A 20,225-nucleotide genomic window follows, 5' to 3' on the forward strand; every position below is an offset into this window, starting at 1 on the left:
GGCTGTGAAATATTTTAAACATCATGTGTGAAATGGCAATGCAGTGATTTTTTTTTTGTTTATAAGTTGTGAAATCATGCTGTGAAATCTTTTTTTGTTTATAAGCTGTGATTTTTTTTTGTTTATGATGGCAATGTTGGTTTGGAACAAAATCTGAAATCTTTTCTTATGTATAAGTTGTGAAATCATGTGTATATTGGCAATGATGTGAATCTTTTTTTGTGTATAGGCTTTGTTGACAATGTTGTGATTTTTTTTGTTTATAAGCTATGATGTTGATTCATTGGTAGAATTATTTTAATGTTTTAGGATGTTGGTTTGGAACGAAAGTGAGGACAAAACTTTTCTTGATGCATGTATCCATGAAATAAACACTAATGGTCGTGAGGGTTCTGAGCTTAAGGCTAGTTCATGGAAGACAGTACGCGAAAAATTGATAAATGAACACGGTAAAGAGGTTGATCAAAAGCAAATGAGAAACCACTTTGACTACTACAAATCAAAGTATGTTGCTTGGGTGAAACTGAAAAACAAAACCGGCAATATATATGATCCTATAAAAAATAAATTTAATCTGACCGATGAACAATGGAAGGAAGAGGGGAAGGTAATATTTTTATAACAAATACTATTATGATTATTTTTATAAAAAAAAACTAATAATTATAAAAATTGTAAACAGTTGGACAAGTACGTGTTGTCATTGAAAAGTAGACCCCTGCTGTTTCCAGATATTTGCACCCAACTATTTGAAGGGTCGACCTCAACCGGCTTTCAAAGTTGGGGGCCATCTTCTATACTCCCTCGTCCTGTAGAAGAATTTAGTGCCCATGATTTTGATGAAGATGTTCCAATGGAAACCTCAACACAACATGTAGGTGCAAGTGAAGAATCTTCGGGGCGTTCAAAAAAAACAGAAGTTGGTGGAAACAAAAGAGTTGGTGGGAAAAAAAGAGATGCAAGGGCATTAGAAGTTGAAGAGGAGATTGTCAAGCTTGCAAGGTCGTTAGTGGAAAAAAAATGAAAGAATTGAAAAAAGTGAAATGGATAAGGATGTTGATGCGTGTATGGAGAAATTAAACAAAATGGAATGGGGAGAAGAAGATGAAAGACACAAGACCGCTCTTTTGCTATTTGGTGAAAGTGCTGATGTTCGAAAAGTTTGGTTACGACTTTCGCATACTAGTTGTGAGTCGTGGGTGATGAGTGCGGGTAGGAAGTATGGTTACCTTTGATCGGTGCGGGTAGAAAAGTTTGGTTACTAGTTTTTTGGTTACTTTGGATCCTATGTTTGATGACTTTTTTGGATGATGTTTTATAGTTTTTTTGTTTACTTTGGATCCTATGTTTGATGACTTTCTCATCTTATGTTATATGACTTTTGTTAGTTTGGATGATATGTTATTGGATATTGAATATGACTTTTGTTATTTACTAGTTTTATGTTATATGATGTTTGTTATATGACTTTGGTGCATGATTTTTTTTTTTACTTTAACATGTTACCTAATTGTTTGTAACAGGTCAAGTATGGTTTCTGATGGTGAAGTTGTAGCTTTTCTTCTACTTGTGTTTTATTGGTTGAGGTCAAACCGGCGCAGACTAATCAGAATTCATAGAATTAGAGAAAACGATTCAAGCGGGTAGGCGTATACACAAGATTTGATGTACGGAGACCCTACACAATGTTTCGATATGATGCGTCTTACACAAGAGGCATTTGCACTATTATGCAACCATTTTACCGAAAAAAATTGGTTGCAAGCTAGTAGGACAATAAGGATTGAAGAGAAGATGGTTATCTTCTTACATGTTATAGGACATAATGAACGTTTTCGCGCAGTTAAGGGAAGATTTCATCACTCCACACAAACGATTCATCAATGTTTTCATGAGGTCCTAACAGCAATGATGTGTTTTGCAAAAGAAATTATAGTACCAACAACTCCTAATCCAACAAGACATAACTCGGAACGGCATAGACGGTTAAAAAATATTTTTTCCGGAGCAATAGGTGCATTAGATGGAACTCTTGTACATGCGGTTGTATCCGTTGATCAATAAACTCGTTATAGAGGAAGAGGAAAAGGAGAATGTTTTCAAAATGTAATAGGAATTTGTGATTTTGATATGATATTCACATTTGTTTGGGCTGGATGGGAGGGTATAGCACATGATTCAAGAGTTTTGAAAGAAGTTGCATTTAATTCGACTTCTGGATTTCCATTTCCTCCACCAGGTTTGTAATCTTTATATAATTTTTATTATCTATCTTCTTTATATAATATGTGTCATTATATAATATGTCACATTCGTTTGCAGATAAATATTACCTTTGTGATGCCGCATATACAAACACTCGTGGGTTTATGGCTCCATACCGCAATACTAGGTATTGGTTAGCCGATTTTCAAAGAGGCAGACCTTTAACTAGAGAAGAAAGGTTCAATCATGCTCATGCACAACTTAGAAATGTTATTGAGCGTGCTTATGGTGTATTGAAGGCGAGATTCCCAATCTTAAAACAAATGGCTCCTTATCCTTTTACAGTGCAAAGAGACATAGTCATTGTTTGTGTTGCGGTCCATAATTTTATAAGGAAATACAATATAGAAGATGAATTGTTTAGAAATTTTGAGGAGGACACTATGGTTACTCCTGACGTCCAAGGTGGGGGAATTGATAGAGAAAACATACAAGGCATAGAATGAGGTCCAGAAGCCGTTGAATATATGCGTGTTTTGCGTGATCAGATTGCAAATCGACTACTTTCACCTGCTTTACATTAAATTATTATGTTATTTTAAATTTCATTATGTTTTTATTTGGATATTAAATGATTTATGTTTAATTTACATTTTGTATGACATTTTTTATTTGTGTGTAATTTACATTTTGTATGACAATATGTATGTTTTTATAATTATTCGGCAACTTAATACATCACTATATATAACAGAAGGGTAAAATGGTCATTTTTCATCACTCAACACATTCAGTCAGATGTACAATCAAACAACAGGATTTCTTACTCAGTCAGGATTTCTTACCCAGACAGACCTTTCCCAGTCAGCACTTTCTCAGTCAGCAACTATCAAACGGGGCCTTAAACTTTTGGAAGGATAATGCTTATCGAAAGATAGTATTTTGTTGAAATAAAGTAATGTTTGTGTTTTAGTCTAGTTTAACATAATGTATTATGCTTTCACTAAAGCATACTTTGGTATTTTAATAAAAGTTTTTAGATCCAAGGGACAATGTTCACCTATTTAGTAGAATTTATATCTTTCAAGAATGAGGGTGTTACATATTATATCATATTTTAAATCCATATCGACATTAATGTTAATTATAATTATTCTAAATTGCAAGATTGTAAAAAACATTTGACGTTACCTAGTTGATAGAACTTTGTTAAGGGATTAATCAACTATGTGGGGATTTATAAAAAGATTAATCGGAGACCCTAAATTGCTAATTCTTTGATTATAAAAAATAAATAAATATAACTAATATCATAATAAAGTTGGTAAATACCACTAATATCATAACAAAATATGTTAATATGATTAATACAAACTAATCATTACTCAAATAGTTTTTATTGAGATATAATGTCTTTAAAGAGATAAATTTTATTGTTTGCTACTGTTTCGCTTATTTTGTAGGCTTAATCTTTAGACGTCTTTTAGTCGGTAGCGCCTAGAAAATAATCCTAATCGGAGATTAATCGAGACCTAGTCGGGACTTTTACAATACTACCAAATTGTCAGTGACACTAAAATCACCATCATAACTCACACCAAATGTCAAAAATCATTGATTTAGCAACTTAATACACCTAAACCACCAAAAACAACAAATTTTCAAATAATCTGAGTTAGAATATAGTTACAAACTAAAATCAAAGATTGTGTTGATGCCAAAATGCAATTCTCATATCAAACTCTCTCTCAAACTTCATAAATATTTGCTATATAATGAACAAAGTGAGATTAACTTCCTTTTACATCTCCCACTACATGGCCATTTCCTAGTGATTCAAGGTTTATGATCTTTCTAATAGTTGGTGATATTCATCCCAAAAAACTTAATTATTACAGAATATAATGTTTCTTTTTTCCCTTTACGGAAAGGATTGTTTGTTTACCACAAAAAAAACAAAAAACAAATACAAGTAATTAAATAATTATTGCAACACCAATAACCCCTCCAAAACTCAAGATTCACAACAAATTCCCATCTACAGTCCCTAACACAAATATCACAAGAACAAACTCTTTTCAAATCTTTATTTTACACCAAGAAACTAAAATACAATACCAACATATTCTCCATTAAAGCCTAATAATTTTATCCCATCTCAAAATGTGTATGTTTCCCCTCTCTTCTTCGGTTACCAGTGACCAATTGTTCATCAAACTAGCTGCAAGAAAACACTACTAATGCCATGGCATTCACTTAAGCTACAAGCCTTGCATTTAGCCATTGGCACACCTCTTCCATTTCTTTAGGGACAGTGTAATGTCCAAGCCTACAAATCAAACCAAATCATGTCAATAAACTGGTAAGATGTTGTTTTATATTAATGGGCTTAGTTTAGACAAGATTTAATTCGGTAAAGCTTTATATATGAGTGCTTATGTTAAGAAAGACTTAATAGAGAAAGTCATTCTTTTCAATGTTGCAAGGCAAATGGAGTTATTTTTTTAATACCCTTCATATGTTTTGAATGCAACATATCTGAATCCAGCTGAACTCAAGATCTGAGAAGACCTCTCTCCGAATTTGTATGGGACAACTTCATCACCTGTAAACAGTATGATCTAGTTAGTTAAAATGGCGTCTTTTTTATAGTTCTTTCTCATAAACTGATCCTTAAATGATAGATTATGTAATTATGCATAGAGTACAAATCTTGTTTATTAAACTTACCACGTCCATGACAAAGCAAAATGGGCAATGAGGCAGCACGTCTAGCACCATCCTGTGATCCTTCTATCATGCTTCTCAAACTCCTGTAAAACATCAATTATAATGTTAAGTATCCAGATAAGGAATAACAAATATGTTTGACTATTAGTCAAACATTCAAGATAACCCTCAATCTTGACAAAAGGGAAAATCTTGTGGAACAAATCAATATCATCAGTATTTTGTAATGACACCTTACGGGGTATCTGATAATAATAAATTTGGAAGTTTTATAAAATGTGAAACGTTTGAAGGATAATTTGGTAAAATCATACCTTCCACCAGGAAGCCAGCCACTCAATCCTACAATAGCCTTTAAGTTAACTGGATAAGGGCTGCCATTTCCGTATTTACCCTGGGCGAAACAAGTTGCAGAGTAAAGTGCACATGCAGCACCCATACTAAATCCCCCAATACCAAGTTTAACTGTTAAAAAGATATAGTAAAATTGTGTTTACAATAAAGTTAAGCTAGAAATTGACCTATCAAACAATATGCTACAAGGAGATACTAAGATCAATAACAGAAGGTAAAATTACATAAAACCGTAAAAGTTTCAGCCATTTTGACTTGGTCAAATGGTTAATCTGGAAAATTATCACCGGTGAAACCTGATATAACATGTCAAAAATGGTTGGTTGATTTGGAATAATATCTGAAACTTTTATAGTTTGATTGGAAAAGGAAAACATCATGGTGTTTTTGTAATTTGCCCATAATAGAACTATATTTGCATAAAGATTGAATAAAATACAACAAAAATGAAATGAAACGAAAAGGGTATTCACAATATATGTAATCAATATCAGGGAAACAAAAAAGTTAGAAACTTTATACCATCAGTGGGCTCCGTTGATAACAAGTTTGCTATGTGTGATACTGAAGCATCTAAACCTTCAACATCATTTGGGCCATCTTCTGAGAGCTCTCCCTCATCAAACCCTGTTTGGAACAAAAATTATCATTAAAATGATATTTTTAAATTAGATTATTTATGGTTTAAATCTTGATATCTTACATGCAGTGCAAGGAAATCCACCAAGAACAGTCACAGGGCGAGTAGGAGCAGTTGGGCATATCCACTTAATCTGCAAATATTAATATTTTAAGTGATATTTATAAGTTTTTAAAGGAAAGTGGTATTAATTGAGAGCATATGCTTACGTTTGGAAGAGGAAGATTATCCAAGAGTTGAGACCAACTGCAATGAGAAACATGAAACTAGATGAGAAAGTATGCTTCTTAAGTGGGATTTTGTTCTTTTTGGCTTAATGGGCTTAATGCAAACATAACTTAGGTGTTGTTTCTTTTTGACTTAATATAAAGTATAAACATATGAGCTTAATGGGTTAAGTGGGAAGCGGGTGTCTTTATCCATTAAGACCTCATTTTTACGCTACTGCCCTTTAAGCAAACTCTTTTTTTTTGTTCTAGTGTTATTATTTAACTTCACTTCCAAACAAAAGGGTAAAATGGTAATTTTTTCATATTCAAACTTATTCTAGACAAACATCATTAATCTATTTTTACCCATACTTAATGAGGACAAAAAGAAACAACCCCACATCTTATGAGGATTGAGGAGTAACATACGGGAGTTTTTTTTTTTTTTTTTTTTTTTTACTTAATGCAGAAAAACGACTTAATAGATTTTCCCTCATTTATGTTATCCTCTCATTTCTCCAAGTATGCAATCACTTTCTTAAATACTTTTTAAACATTATTTATCCATACAAAACTTAATGAGGTTAAAAAAAGAAACAAGGTCTTAATCATAGTATGCTAACAATGGTCCTTTTTAAATGTATGTAAACTTAACAGGTATTCATGCACTCTTAGGAAAGTTATTTGACATTGCTAAAATGTCTTAAAGATCAAACTTTTGAGCTAGTGGCCCTTGTCCCTATTTAAGCATATATCATAATTCATAAATCTTTATAATAAACTACTTTTTGTTATTCTAATAAAATAAAATTCCCCTTTTACCTTTTTGTGAAATGGATTGAGTCAAGATAGCACAATCAAGTATCAAAAACAAAAACAAAAGAGATTTATATTTAAATCATTTCACATCACAAAATAGTAATACTTTACGTCTCTCGGTTATAGAACTTGATTTAAAGCATACACAAATACACGGCGCTGCGGTTGTCCCCCATCATGTCAATCAGAATAAGAATCAATCGATGTTTTCATATCCTAATTCTCATTCTTGATATTTTTTATTGTAAAAAAAGGATATTCTTTTCCATCTATGGACAAGAGATTTCATATTAAAAGTGACATCAATGACTTGAAACTCAAAGGAAAACAACAAACAAGAACCCATGCATAGATGTTTAAGCATGAGTATTGAAATTTAGATTTTCCAAAGCTTATTAATATCTAGAAAAGTCTTGTAAAGAGTTTTTACCATTGAAGTGAAAAAGTTTTCCAAAGCTTTTAGCATAATAAGTTAGTTATCTTCACATGGTATTAAAAAGATTAAATATGAATACAAAAAGGTTAATAATATATATGAATAGCAAGAAATGATGATTATTATTTCTACCTTGAGCCATTATCACCAAGACCATGCAACCAAACAACCGTTGCTTGGTGCTTCCCTTTTGGCCTCACCACATAAGTCCTACCAAACTCAACGCTTCTCCTAGGTGTTCTACTACCTGAAAAAGTTGTACATTTTGGCACCAATTTACAAGATTAGAAACAACCATATAATTTTTTTAAAGGAAAAAAAAAGGATTTTAAAGATTTAAAAGAGTTGAGTGTTGAAGTAACTAACCGGAACCAATGGAAGCATTTGTATAACTACTCATTTGTAAAGGAAATGCAAGAAGCAGTAGAAGGTGTTATGTGTTGAGGAGACACCCTTGATGGTGTGGGCTTAATTTATAGGGAGCTTGGGTGGTTACAAAGAGAATAAAACATGTCAAGATTCAAATGTGCACCAGCTGCACATTGTGCCTAAAACCCAATAAGAAGCAAGAGCATCCATGACATGAAGAGAGAGAAAGAGAATCAAATGAAGAAATTAAAACACATAGATAGAGCACAAAATCAAGAAACCCCACTTCATATCGAAATTTAAGGGCTCTAATTACCACATTCTGATAGAGAGAATCTATGCTTGGTGGTGCAGTGGACATAAAAAATTATAAAGCAGACTCCATATAAACCCTTGAAAAAAGAATATTACTGAAAAATGACAAGCGACATCCTATTTGGCTCTCTTTTCTCTTCTTCAATCATTTATTTATGCGATTCATGATGGTTTATGGGTACCCATTATCTTGAATGTGAATTCGAACTTTCTGACTTGTCATCATTGACATTTGTGACAATCTTTTAATAACGAGAACCATCAACAACCTGCAAATTTTGGTACGAATGTTCGTCCCTTTTTGATAATTTATGGGCATTAACTGACTAACTAAATAAGTAAGTAACTACCATCATTGTCGTTTGTTACGATCTTTAAATAACATGAGCTATCAAGAACTTGCGAAAATTGGGTGTTTATTTTAAGTTTTAACTAGAAATATCTGAAGATAATCTGAATGGAGCACCAACCTGAAATCGTGGGTGGAGAAGAGACATAATGATCACAGAAAGTATGTGGACTTTTGCGTGGCGAAATCTGAAATCTTTTTGCTGAATCTCTTTCTAAATCTGTAAATCGCTTTTGTTGCTTGCCACTATATCTATTATATAACCAAGGTAGCTCAGGTGTAGGTAAAGTCTTGAGGTTCATAATTGGGTTTTTGTTTGTTTTTTGTTAAAAATTAGGATTCCCGACCCCGAGCAATGGAGCTCAATGGCACCTGCTGTCATTTGCATTCAAATTTCAAATTCCGATTGATTTGACGGGGCCACAATCTAAACCATGCCTGTTTTCGGGTACATCCCCGTGCTCATAATTGGAACCTAGTAGCGTCACCACCAAACCCTTAAACCGGCATACAACATTGTGTTATCTCACATATTACATAAACAAACCGTGGTATAACACCAAATAGAAAAATGAACAACAAGACCTAACACTATCTTTTTGTGAATAAATATGTTTTATTTATTTTATTTATTTTTGTTTTGACTGTTGACAACGGCTAAAAAAAATGGCAATGTTCGCATTTTTACTCATTGTAGGTTGTAACGGCAACAAGAAGCAACTAGATGACAGGGTGGTGTACAACAAGATGCAACGTCGTTGTGGGCGTCCACCTCAGCCACAACGAGCAAATTTTGTACCCACACCGTATGCTCTTATGCGTACAAAAATCGAAGCTCTCACTAGAATGGGAAATGACATTCTACCCCTATGAAATTTTAGAAGTTGGTCAAATCGGTTTCTAAATTTTTTTTTGTTGGTGAACGAGAAATAAAGTTGATGTTCATTTTTTTTTAATAAATATTATTGTAGCCCTATGAAGTTTCATTTTTTGGTTTAAATGGTCTTTTGTCATTATTATTATTATTATTATTATACATTTAAGGGGTACGAAGTGTAGTTTTACCAGCTAAAATGGTCCATTGACCTGTTTTAAGAGGTTTTGAAGTCAAGTCATCTAATGTGTTAGCTTTGAGTGAACTTGTCATACACGTCACCGAGTTGAGTTGAATCATTTGCTTGGTCTCTAAGGGTTACTATGGACCCACTGCTTATAAAAGGGATGGTTTAATAAATCAAAACTTAAAACTTTATACCCTTTTTCGGCCAAACATTTACCGACAAAGAGACAACAATCATTTTCACGAGATTCACGAGATGTCTACCCCACCACCCTCACCATAATCGATTTCGATAAATTCTCGAGATATGATCAACTTCAACGACTTACATATAATATTCTACGATTGTAGGGAGAAAATAGGTGGAGGCGGATCACATTAAGGAGGAACTGGGGCATGATTTTGTGATATAAAGGGTCGATATGCTCTATGTGCAAAGCCGATTAGACCATAACGAGAAGAACGTTCATGCTTTGACTGTTTTGGTGGTAGGACTCATGGTGGTGATGTTTGGTCTTCTCGTGGACAAACTGCACTCTCTAATCTAGTAGTAAATCTGGTAGTGTTTGTTATCGATGTCGTTGTGTTAGGTATATGTGTGTTTATGTTAGGGTCAAGGTTGTAAAAACGTTCGACGTTAGCTAATCGGTGGACTAGGGTCAAGAGATTAATCGGCTAGGCAGAGATTTATCGGATGATTAATCGGGGACCATTAATTGCTAATTTGTTGATTTTTAAAAAATTAAATATGACTAATATCATATCAAAGTTCGTAAATACCACTAATATGATAACAAAATAGGTTAATATGATTAATACAACACTAATCATGCCTCAAATAGTTTCCATTGAAATAAAACTTCTTCAAAATGTTAAAATTTCATCATTTTATAATTTTTCACTCATTATGTATGTAGGGATTAATCGCTAGACGCCCTCTAATCGGTCGAGTAGCGCCTAGGGATTAATCGGATATTAATCGGGACCTAGTCGGGATTTTTACAACAGTGGTTAGGGTTAATGTCGTTTGTTGTGTTTTACTATTAGAGTTTATGTGGTTTGTTGTCTACTACATGTTATCGTCTTTTGTTCTAAGTGTTGTGAAGTGGATGTTGAAGATCTGTGTAAGCACATACATTTTTGTATAAATGACTATGTAACTGTGTTTAATGTAATGGAAATGATAACCTTTGTTATGTAGGATCTGTTTAATGTTAAACGATGTAATTGCTAAGCTAAATATTAGTTTAAAATTTAAATAAACATTTTTAATAACACTAACCCTACTATAGTCCATTAGTGACGAGGTTGAGGGTATTTTCGTCCTTTCACCTTTTAGCCTCGATTATATACAACTGAGACAGATCCGTGACCATTTTTACCTTGTTTTTCTTGCTTGTCATTCTCTCGTTGGAATTTACGGTATGAAGATGAAGGGATCGATGATTACAACTTTGTTAGGCATACAAAGTTGAGACTACAAACACAAGTGGTGAGACAATCATGATTGCAACTTTGCTTAGCTTGAATAAGAAGCTTCAGTCAAATGTTAGGAAGATGAAATTTTGGTTATTTCTTAGTTGGACTATTTCTTTGTGATAATAGTGTACAAGTGGTAATGGGTTGTTAATGGTATTTTCTTATGATGTGTAATAAGTAATCAATGTGGTTGTAATAATCTTCCAAATGAATGAAAATGCCATTTTAAGTAGAAAAAGAATGTATGGTTAAACTTGTAAGATTGCAATCCACTACATACCCATATTATCACCGATTTGCATGCACATATTGTAATGTCCGTGTTTCTAGGTTAAACATTATTATAACGATGTAATAGTTAGGGTCAACAATTGTAACCTATTTTGAAATAATAAAGAGGAATTACTTGAGTATTATGTGATTATGTGATTTTGTGTGCATTATACTTATTTATAATGACGTAATAAAATAATAATAAAAATAAACGTCAAAAATAAAATAATAGATAGACTCAATATCTATGAAAAAAATTGAATTAGTCGTAACAAGGATTTCAGGGATATAAAAAACGCTGAAAACCGACTTATAATGAAGAAGGTATGACCCGCCGAAGTTTCGCGACAAAACCAGCACGACACCGCGTAACGTAAAATTTGAATTTTTGATAAAATAATTTTTAGCCTTAGCAATCTAAACTAAATTTGTAGTATACATTAAACTGAGAACGTACATAAAAAGAACGTCCAAATCTGACTTCGTATGAGGAAGTTATGATTTTTTTAAGATTTAGCATAGCAGTGCACAACCCAGAATTCGAATTTTAGATCAATCGATTTTTAGCCGACACAACTTAAATGAGAATTGAATATATCATTAATAGGAACTCAACGATATAAAGACAGACGAAACGGGCGTTGGATGACAAAGTTATGAAATTTTAACAGACTTTAATAGTCTAAGTCTGTTAAAATATAACTTTAAAAATAAAGTAAATTAGTCGACGGAGTCTAAACTAAAGTTACAAATCTTGTCGATAACTACGCGTGGATATAAAGAACGTAAAAAACGGAGCTCATATAGGAAAGTTACGGATTTTAGAAGATAATTAGTTTTTTGGAGTAATCTGCGAGTGACACGTGGCACAATCCTGACCATTGCTTCCTCCCCATGCCTTGGCACACAAACACGACGTGATTGGCCATTTTTAAGCCTATAAGTAGAGCCGTGATTCACCCCAAAAACTCACACCTTCACCCTTCTTTCTCTCTCAATACTCCCAAACCCTCCTTCCCCTTCCCTGGTACTTCTTAAGTGCTATAGGTGAGTCCTGGAGAGCTCTCGGCTCGGAAGTTCTGCCCCCACTGAGCACGGTTCCTAACCAAACCTCATAGTAAGTAAGTTATGTCTACCATATTTTAAGTATAGCTTATGTTTAAGTTGATTATCGTTATTTATAAACTTTTAAACATTATATATATATATATATATATATATATATATATATATATATATATATAATACAATATACTAAGTGTTATTATAATATCTTTTAACTACTCGCGGTACGGTAAATCTGGTTTGAAGGGCCGCATAGGGTTGTTGGATTTCAAAAGTGCTATAGTGCCAAAATGGTCATGCCCTCCGGTGTTTCATGTCTGGCCCCTGTTTATACATAGTGGTTGAAAATTATTGTTCAACGCTTATAAAATAATAACGCACGTAGATAATCGCGATAATTATTAGACTAAAATCTAGTGGTAATAATACTAGATTTCGTCGAAGGAAAATAAATTATTAGAAGCAAAGTGTTGTCCGAGTTGGGAATCATCACTTTAACAAGTGAGTGCATAGTTACTTTCATCTTACACATAGATATGAAGTATTTAATATAAATTGCGTGTTATGTGTACATATTATCTGTTTTCTTGATATCTATATTGGATGAACGATTTATACATGTTTTAAATGATTTAAACTGTATATGTATTTTATATCTACGAAAATGTTGGGTAAAACATGGTAGATGAAACAGTTGATGTGTGAAAAAAAATGATGAGATGCCTCGATGTTTACGATGATCAGTCATCTAGCGGAGTATAGATGACGACCATGGACTATTCTAGAAAGTACAGTGGAATGCTAGCAGGATCGCAACCTGTAGGTGTTTATTTGAACTACATGTTCACCAGGTGTACTCCATCTCCCTCATGGTTGCCTTATTTGACATGTATTGCTGAGGAATCCCCTAAGCAATGTTGTCCACCCCGATGAAAATCCTTAGGCTAGGTTCCTTATAGTAGATGCTTTAGGGACGTAAGGCGAGGATAACGGGAATGGGTAACCGGGTTGAATGATTGATGACATTAATGAACTTAATTATTGTGGGTTGAAAACCATATGTGCTCATCAAGCTCCCAAGTCTAACCCACTCAGTTTATTGCATTACAGTTAGTGACAAGAGAGCACATGAGTGATGATCTGATGAGATATCAATGGATTATAGGCCACTAGAATAAATAGATATTGTAAGGCCTATCTTGTTTCTGTTTATGCTTTTGATCTGTATTGAAAATGACATCCCGGGTTTTTTAATATAATGAAAATACATTTCTTCGGAAATGCTTTGATAAATTCTTTATCATGTTTTTGGGAACAAATTCCGCAACATATTTCTTTAAAACTATACTTTGATTTTCAAATAAAGCATAAACAAATCGGTCTTTTATGGCCGTGAAATTGGGGACGTCGCATATACTTTGATTTTCAAATAAAGCATAAACAACCATGCACGTCCATTACATTACATAAAATCATAGTTTGCAAATATTCAACTTCAAATAACAGCACACATATAGGTCTAACAACCAAATGTAGTACATAACATGCAACAAACATCCATACGTAAATCCAACAACTTATATAGCAAATCCATACGTAATCCTTATTCAATCTCCAATGGATTAGCACCTGTATTGCCTTCTCCATTTTTCCTTTCAGCCTTTTTCGCCAATTTTTTTATAATCCTTTCAGAATGTTTCCTTTTCCTTGTATTCTCTTTTCCTTTTGCTTTTGTTCCACTACCTCATTCCCCTCCATTACTATCTTCACTAATTGCGTTCTTTCTCCTCTTTACCTTAATTTTTTTAGGCTTTTAACTTGAGGACATGTAAACTTGTTATGTCTAACTTGTTTACACACACTGCATAAAATTTTCTTATTAACCTCTGACACCGTCTGGCTTGTAGTCTTTTCACTTGGGTTCTTTCTTCTATTCACTTTTGGTATGCCTGACATTTTTCTCCTCAAAGGTGGTAGTGGTGGAGTAAAGTCAGTACATGGCCACATATTATTGCCATTCATCCCATGCATTGGAAACTTGTAAGTGTTTCTGTAAATTGCTCCATAGTACATTGGATCCACATAACTTCCAACATCCCTATTAAGATAGGAAATAGTTGTAACTGAATGCACATACCCATAGCCATTCAGTTGCCACACTCTACACAAACATGTCTTCTTGTCTAAATCCACCACATAAGACTCTGCCAAGTTTCTTGTGTCAAAATGGTTTAAAGCAGCTGGTAGAACCTTCCAAAATCTAAACACATTGGTATAAAGTTAATATATGTTAATAGTAATCAAATTAAACAACCTATAATATTTTTACCTTTGAGCTTTTTGTAACTGATTAAGTAAGGTTATAATTGTTGGACATGGTTTAAATTCATGCCATGAACTACCTTTGATGCTCAAATTAAATTTTCTTTCCATAACATACAATCTAATTTCTTCTAACATTGTGATGATTGGGTTTTTCCTTGCATCTCTTATGACATTGTCAAAGCTTTCAGATAATCCATTTTGCAACATCCCAAAAATCACGAAAAAAATCCTCAATTTTAAATCAAGAGGAATCATTATTTTCAGACAAAACCCAAATCAAAACCAAACGTTTACAAAACATTGTCAAAAGTGGAAATCATATATCAGAATGTCCCAAATCAGCATCATCAAAACCAGGAAATTGTGCACAATCATGCCTTTGTTTTCCCACGATGATCTGAAGTACTTGAAACATAAAACTGAAGCTATAAGCCAAAGCTTAGTGAGTTCACCCATAGTACCACCACCAAAACATATAACAACATGCATATTAGGTACACAACTAACATACTGGATTATCTCTGATTCCACAGCATGAGTCTGGCTTGCCTTCTGGCCCACAACTTATGTCTAGCTTACTCCCAAGCCCATAACATAAATCTGGACTACCCTTTGGGCCCACAACTTATGTCTGGCTTACTCCCAGGTTTGTTGGCTTCCGCACAAACCCAAACATACAATGTCGACATATACATAACATATAACATATATCCAGTAACAGATAATCATATAACTAGTCAACAGACTAACAGGAAGATCTACAAATCACTGTATCATAACAACATCATATATACCAGGACTTAGTTCTAACAGATCAATACAACATAGTAACATTCTCTAAATCAGGACACATAACCCAGTGGGCCGACATTGGTGCCTTCGACCCACAAGTACAGTGAGGAAAACTCACCTCTCAGTCTGCACATATAGTTGATTAGGACATTGCTCCGAATATCAGCTCTACCGGTCACCTATACATCAAATAGTGACCAATCTCAATTACCACTCAAAATACCCAAAATACCCTTAGGTCAAACTTGGACAAATCCTAGTCAAAGTCAAAAGTCAAAGAAGTCAACCGAGTCGACTCAACTGAGTACGCCCAACGTAATCAACATGTACGCCCGACGTACTAAGGTCTTGACAAAATATGGGGCATTGACCACGTACTCGCATTGTACCTTTTGGTACGCTGTAACGTTCAAAAATCATAATAAATTTAAACTTTTCAAAAACAACCCATTTACTTAAGTAGTGTTTACATAACCATTGTTCCCAAACACATTATTTAAAATCAGAGTCTCCCAAGATCCAACAACATAAAACCAAGGATATGTACGGTCACGCCTTCGCCTTGCCACGATCCTCAGAAGTACCTAAAACAAAACTAAAATTGTAAGACAACGCTTAGTGAGTCCCCCCAAAGTACCACCACATAAACATAACAAAAAACAACATGCATACAGAGCCTTTAGCATGACTAGACCGCCTCATTAGACCTTCAACTTATATGGATCGCTCTCTGGGCCTTTGTCCTGACTGGACCGCCTCACAGGCCATCATTCTATCTGGACCGCCCTGGATGTCTTGGTCTTTAGTATCAGATGGTCCGCCTCAACCCAATAAACCATAACTATCACATCTCGATTTAAACATTATCATAATAATCAGCAACACAGGTAGTCCTACAAATCTACTACTCTAATCACATAACAAGTAAACACGTATCTCAACATAACGACATACAGAAAAATAGGATATCTAATCCAATGGGCCAGACTTGGTGCCTTCGACCTATAAGTACATCGAGGAAAACTCACCTCTTAGTTCGAATACAATCTGAATGAATCTCTACTCCGAAAATTGACTCTACCCGACTCCTAATAATCAAAATATTTCCCAATCTAAATTAATATCAATTTCCCAAAATACACTTGGTCAAAATCGGTCAAAATCTATGAAAACAGTCGAGTAAACCCAATCGAGTCAACTCAGCTCTCGTACGCGGGGCGTACTCACTGTCCGAGGAGTCGGGATTGAATTGCATACGCACATTGTACCAAATGGTAAGCCCAGTGTACGCAGATGGACTTCTTCATAACAACTTAAGAGTTTAATACATAAGTTATAACAACCATATTGTAGATCCAAGTCCCAAATATCATCCTTGACCATAAAGTTTCCAACTTTATGGTCTTACAACCAATAAGTGCTAAATGTTAAAAAAATCCATCCTTTTAACCCATTAATACAATCAAACGCATGCATGGAAAAGGATTAAGAGCCAGGACCTTATTTTTATGATTTTAAACCCCTTAAAACATCTGAAAGGATAACTAGAAAGGACTAGAGCATTCCATACTCCAAAAAGGTCAAGACTTAGGACAAAATGCTCATGAATCAAGGACTTAACAAGATCTAATGAAATACAAGCCAAGTTTGCAACTTTATACCTCTTGGAGGTTGCTAGAGATGTGAAGATCCCAGATCCAAGGCTCGTTCAAGCTTCCAAGGTGGTTCTACTTCCTTTTTTCTCCTTAAAGAACACCAAACACACACACAAGGGTCAAGAATGCTCAAACAAGTGGCTAGGGTTTGCTAAAATCGAATGGAGGCGTTGGAGGTTGATGGGAGATGAGGTTGGAGGCCATAAAGATGGTTAAATAGGGTCTAAACCCTAAAAATTAGGGTTTGAGGATCTCGCACATACGCCCTACGTGCTAGACCCACGCATGTACGCTTAGGGTACACAACGTACGCCCAACTTACTAAGCCTCAGCCTGGAATTACAAAAATGCCACTATGGGCCATTTTGCAAACTATCTCATACATAAGGGCTAAATACTATAAGTCTTTATACTTAAGTGTTAAATTTGAAAATACCTTAACACTGGGATGTTACAGTTCTTCCCCACTTAAACTAGACTTCGTCCTCGAAGTCTGTTGCTGCAAACAACTCCGGGTAATACTCGTGCATCTTCGACTCGGGTTCTCATGTCCATTCATAACACTTTTGATGCTGCCACTGAACCTCAACCAACGATACCACCTTGTTGCGCAAGGCTTTCGTCTTCCAATCTAAAATCGCCACCAGTCTCTCAATGTAATTCAAGCGATCATAAACCTGGACATCATCTAAATGAATAACTTTTGAATCGTCAGCCACACACTTCCACAACTGCAAAACATGAAAGGTGTTGTGAATCTGACTAAGCTCCTCAGGCAAATCCAACATATAAGCTACCTTGCCGACCCTGCCAATCACTCGAAATGGCCCGATATACCAGGGCCCTAATTTGACCCTCTTCCTGAAACGTATTACACCCTTCCAGGGTGATACCTTCAGCAAAACCATGTCACCGACCTGAAACTCCAACTCAGATTGATGCTTATCGGCATAACTCTTATGCTGACTCTAAGCTATCTGTAACCTCTGTCTAATCTGTTGAATAAGTTATGATGTCTGAAGGACTACCTCAGTCCTTCCCAATACCCTATGACCAATCTCTCCCTAACAGGCTGGGGTGAGACACTTCCTCCCATAAAGAAGCTTGAAAGGCGGCGCATCGATACTAGAGTGATAGTTATTGTTGTAAGAAAACTCAGTTGAGGGAAGGTAGGAGTCCCAACTCCCACCAAAATCTGTAACACAAGCCCTCAACATGTCCTCAAGTGTCTGAATGGTCCGCTCACTCTGACCGTCAATATGCAAATGATATGCAGTGTACCCATTTCCTTGTGGAACTTTTGCTAAAAATGAGATATGAACCCAACATCTCGATTAGATACGATGAAGACTAGAATACCATGCCGAGCAACAATCTCGCGCACACATAAATCGACCAATTTCTCGGCCAAAAAACTCTTTCAGAAAGTGGGCGCTCTTAGTCAAACAGACCACAATAACCCATATCGCATCGAATCCCTTAGCCGTCCAGGGTAGCTTGGTGATGAAATCCATAGTGATATGTTCCTATTTCCACATGGGAACCTCTAATGGCTGCAGCTTGCCATGCAGTCTCTGGTGCTCGACCTTGACCATCCGACAGGTCAAGCACCTCTCAACATACCAGACTATCTCTCTCTTCATGCATGACAACCAATAATTAAGCCTCAAATCCCGATACATCTTGGTGGTGTAGGAACCCATTTTATCGATTGGATTGGTGCATAATAATATTATCAAGAAGATAATCATATGAACATGATGAACATAATATGTGAGTAAACTGATAATGAATAGATAGAGAGATACAAAATGTTACATGAACAACACTCATGGCTAGGGAGAATCCCCAGCTAAACACACACACACACACACACACACTCTCTCTCTCTCTTTCTCTCTAAAGTATACATGGTGCACTCATAATAAAATGACCACTCATCTCCACTTTATATACTAGTGGGGGGAATACGTTTTCCATACAAGTGAATATTCTAACCTAATAAACACTCATCATTGTAGAGCATTTTCATGCTCCAACAGTCACCCCCTAAATGCTCGGAAATGGTGAGGGTAAAGCAATGATAAAAGGCATAACATCCGATGGGCATGCCTGGTGCTGTAAAACATTTAATAGTAATTCCAGCTAATTTATATGTGGTTAGTCACAACAAAACAAAGATACTCAATTTCTACAAAATCGTGAGCTAAAATGAAACTATGTTGAAACACTCACTTCATCCGAGTACAAATAAGCCACATGAATCCTCCATAATAAATGAAATAATTTTGTTATTTGTCATCCTCTTATGCATTATGTCACATGTCATTTTGTGGTAAATTTAAATTAAATTATATCCACGTGTCATTTTGTAGTTTTTTTTTCATTTTATTAAATTTAATGTATTACTTAAGTATAATAAATGTAATAATAACTATATATCCAATTTATTAATATAACTTTCTTTATAATTTCTAAATTGAATCCAATTATTTTATTTGTTTATTTATTTAAATTATTAGTTTAAATTTAAAAGATAAATAAACACTTCAATTCTAATAATTAATATTTTACTTTTTTTTTCTTATAAATTTAAATTTTATAAATTATTAGATCTGCATGTTTGTTTACTTATTAAATAAACTCATATAATATATGAATTTCACAGCTATTAATACGACCCAACATATACCTTTTTAGTCCACCAAATAACATTAAATAAATAAAAATAAATTAACTTGTGGGAAAGAATGTCAATTTGACTTTTGAGAGTCAAAACTGATATACCCTTGCCTTTTTAATCGAAATTTGGTTTGACTTATTTTTTAAAATTTTATTAAATTCTTAATGCGCTTGATAAAGTATTAATAAATTTTGGCTTTGTGCGACTCTTTTAATGATATTGCTTTTTCTGTACTGTACATTATGTCATTTTAATAAACTATATATTTATATTTTAATAAAGGTATATCAGATATTATAAGTTTATAAAACTTATTAAAAAATAATTTATACTAATGACAAATCGAATAGTATCATTTTACATCAGATTTAATTATGAAAACACTTATAAAATTGATCACGTGATTCATGATGATAAGGAATACAAAATTACAAATAGATGAACTTACTTTACCGGATTAACGAAAT

The 20,225-nt window shown here is 34.3% G+C and overlaps 2 protein-coding genes across 5 annotated transcripts; one reads left to right on the plus strand and one right to left on the minus strand.

Annotated features, from left to right (window-relative positions):
* The first annotated feature begins 310 nt into the window (after positions 1 to 310).
* Positions 311 to 1,024, plus strand: LOC111910576 (L10-interacting MYB domain-containing protein-like). Its single transcript, XM_023906408.2, has 2 exons — positions 311 to 607; positions 683 to 1,024. The coding sequence occupies exons 1-2, from the start codon at positions 311 to 313 to the stop codon at positions 1,022 to 1,024; spliced, it is 639 nt and encodes a 212-aa protein (XP_023762176.2).
* Positions 1,025 to 4,172: 3,148 nt separating this feature from the next.
* LOC111909527 (uncharacterized) lies at positions 4,173 to 8,893 on the minus strand. Of its 4 annotated transcripts, none has more exons than XM_023905342.3 (10): positions 8,548 to 8,893; positions 7,760 to 7,876; positions 7,526 to 7,640; positions 6,139 to 6,175; positions 5,993 to 6,062; positions 5,812 to 5,916; positions 5,250 to 5,400; positions 4,936 to 5,018; positions 4,717 to 4,810; positions 4,173 to 4,534 (listed from the first exon to the last, which is right to left on the minus strand). In XM_023905342.3, the coding sequence occupies exons 2-10, from the start codon at positions 7,791 to 7,793 to the stop codon at positions 4,462 to 4,464; spliced, it is 762 nt and encodes a 253-aa protein (XP_023761110.1). In that variant the 5' UTR covers positions 7,794 to 7,876; positions 8,548 to 8,893; the 3' UTR covers positions 4,173 to 4,461. The 4 variants fall into 4 exon arrangements, with proteins under 4 accessions (XP_023761110.1, XP_023761107.1, XP_042756202.1 ...); XM_023905339.3 differs by having other exon boundaries at positions 7,760 to 7,941; XM_042900268.2 differs by having other exon boundaries at positions 7,760 to 8,346.
* Positions 8,894 to 20,225: the final 11,332 nt, after the last annotated feature.

This window comes from Lactuca sativa, chromosome 1 (assembly GCF_002870075.4).
Source record: "Lactuca sativa cultivar Salinas chromosome 1, Lsat_Salinas_v11, whole genome shotgun sequence".
In the NCBI taxonomy this organism is placed as follows: Eukaryota; Viridiplantae; Streptophyta; class Magnoliopsida; order Asterales; family Asteraceae; genus Lactuca; species Lactuca sativa.

What these genes read in the sequence shown, in the direction of transcription:
- LOC111910576 (XM_023906408.2), top strand. Translation starts at nt 311, where the DNA reads ATGTTGGTTTGGAACGAAAGTGAGGACAAAACTTTTCTTGATGCATGT. An exon ending in AATGGAAGGAAGAGGGGAAG is followed by an intron (nt 608 to 682) that starts GTAATATTTTTA and finishes AATTGTAAACAG; the next exon opens with TTGGACAAGTACGTGTTGTC.
- LOC111909527 (XM_023905342.3), bottom strand. Translation starts at nt 7,793, where the DNA reads ATGAGTAGTTATACAAATGCTTCCATTGGTTCCG. An exon ending in TTTGCTTTGTCATGGACGTG is followed by an intron (nt 4,811 to 4,935) that starts GTAAGTTTAATA and finishes TACTGTTTACAG; the next exon opens with GTGATGAAGTTGTCCCATAC. An exon ending in GCATTCAAAACATATGAAGG is followed by an intron (nt 4,535 to 4,716) that starts GTATTAAAAAAA and finishes TTTGATTTGTAG; the next exon opens with GCTTGGACATTACACTGTCC.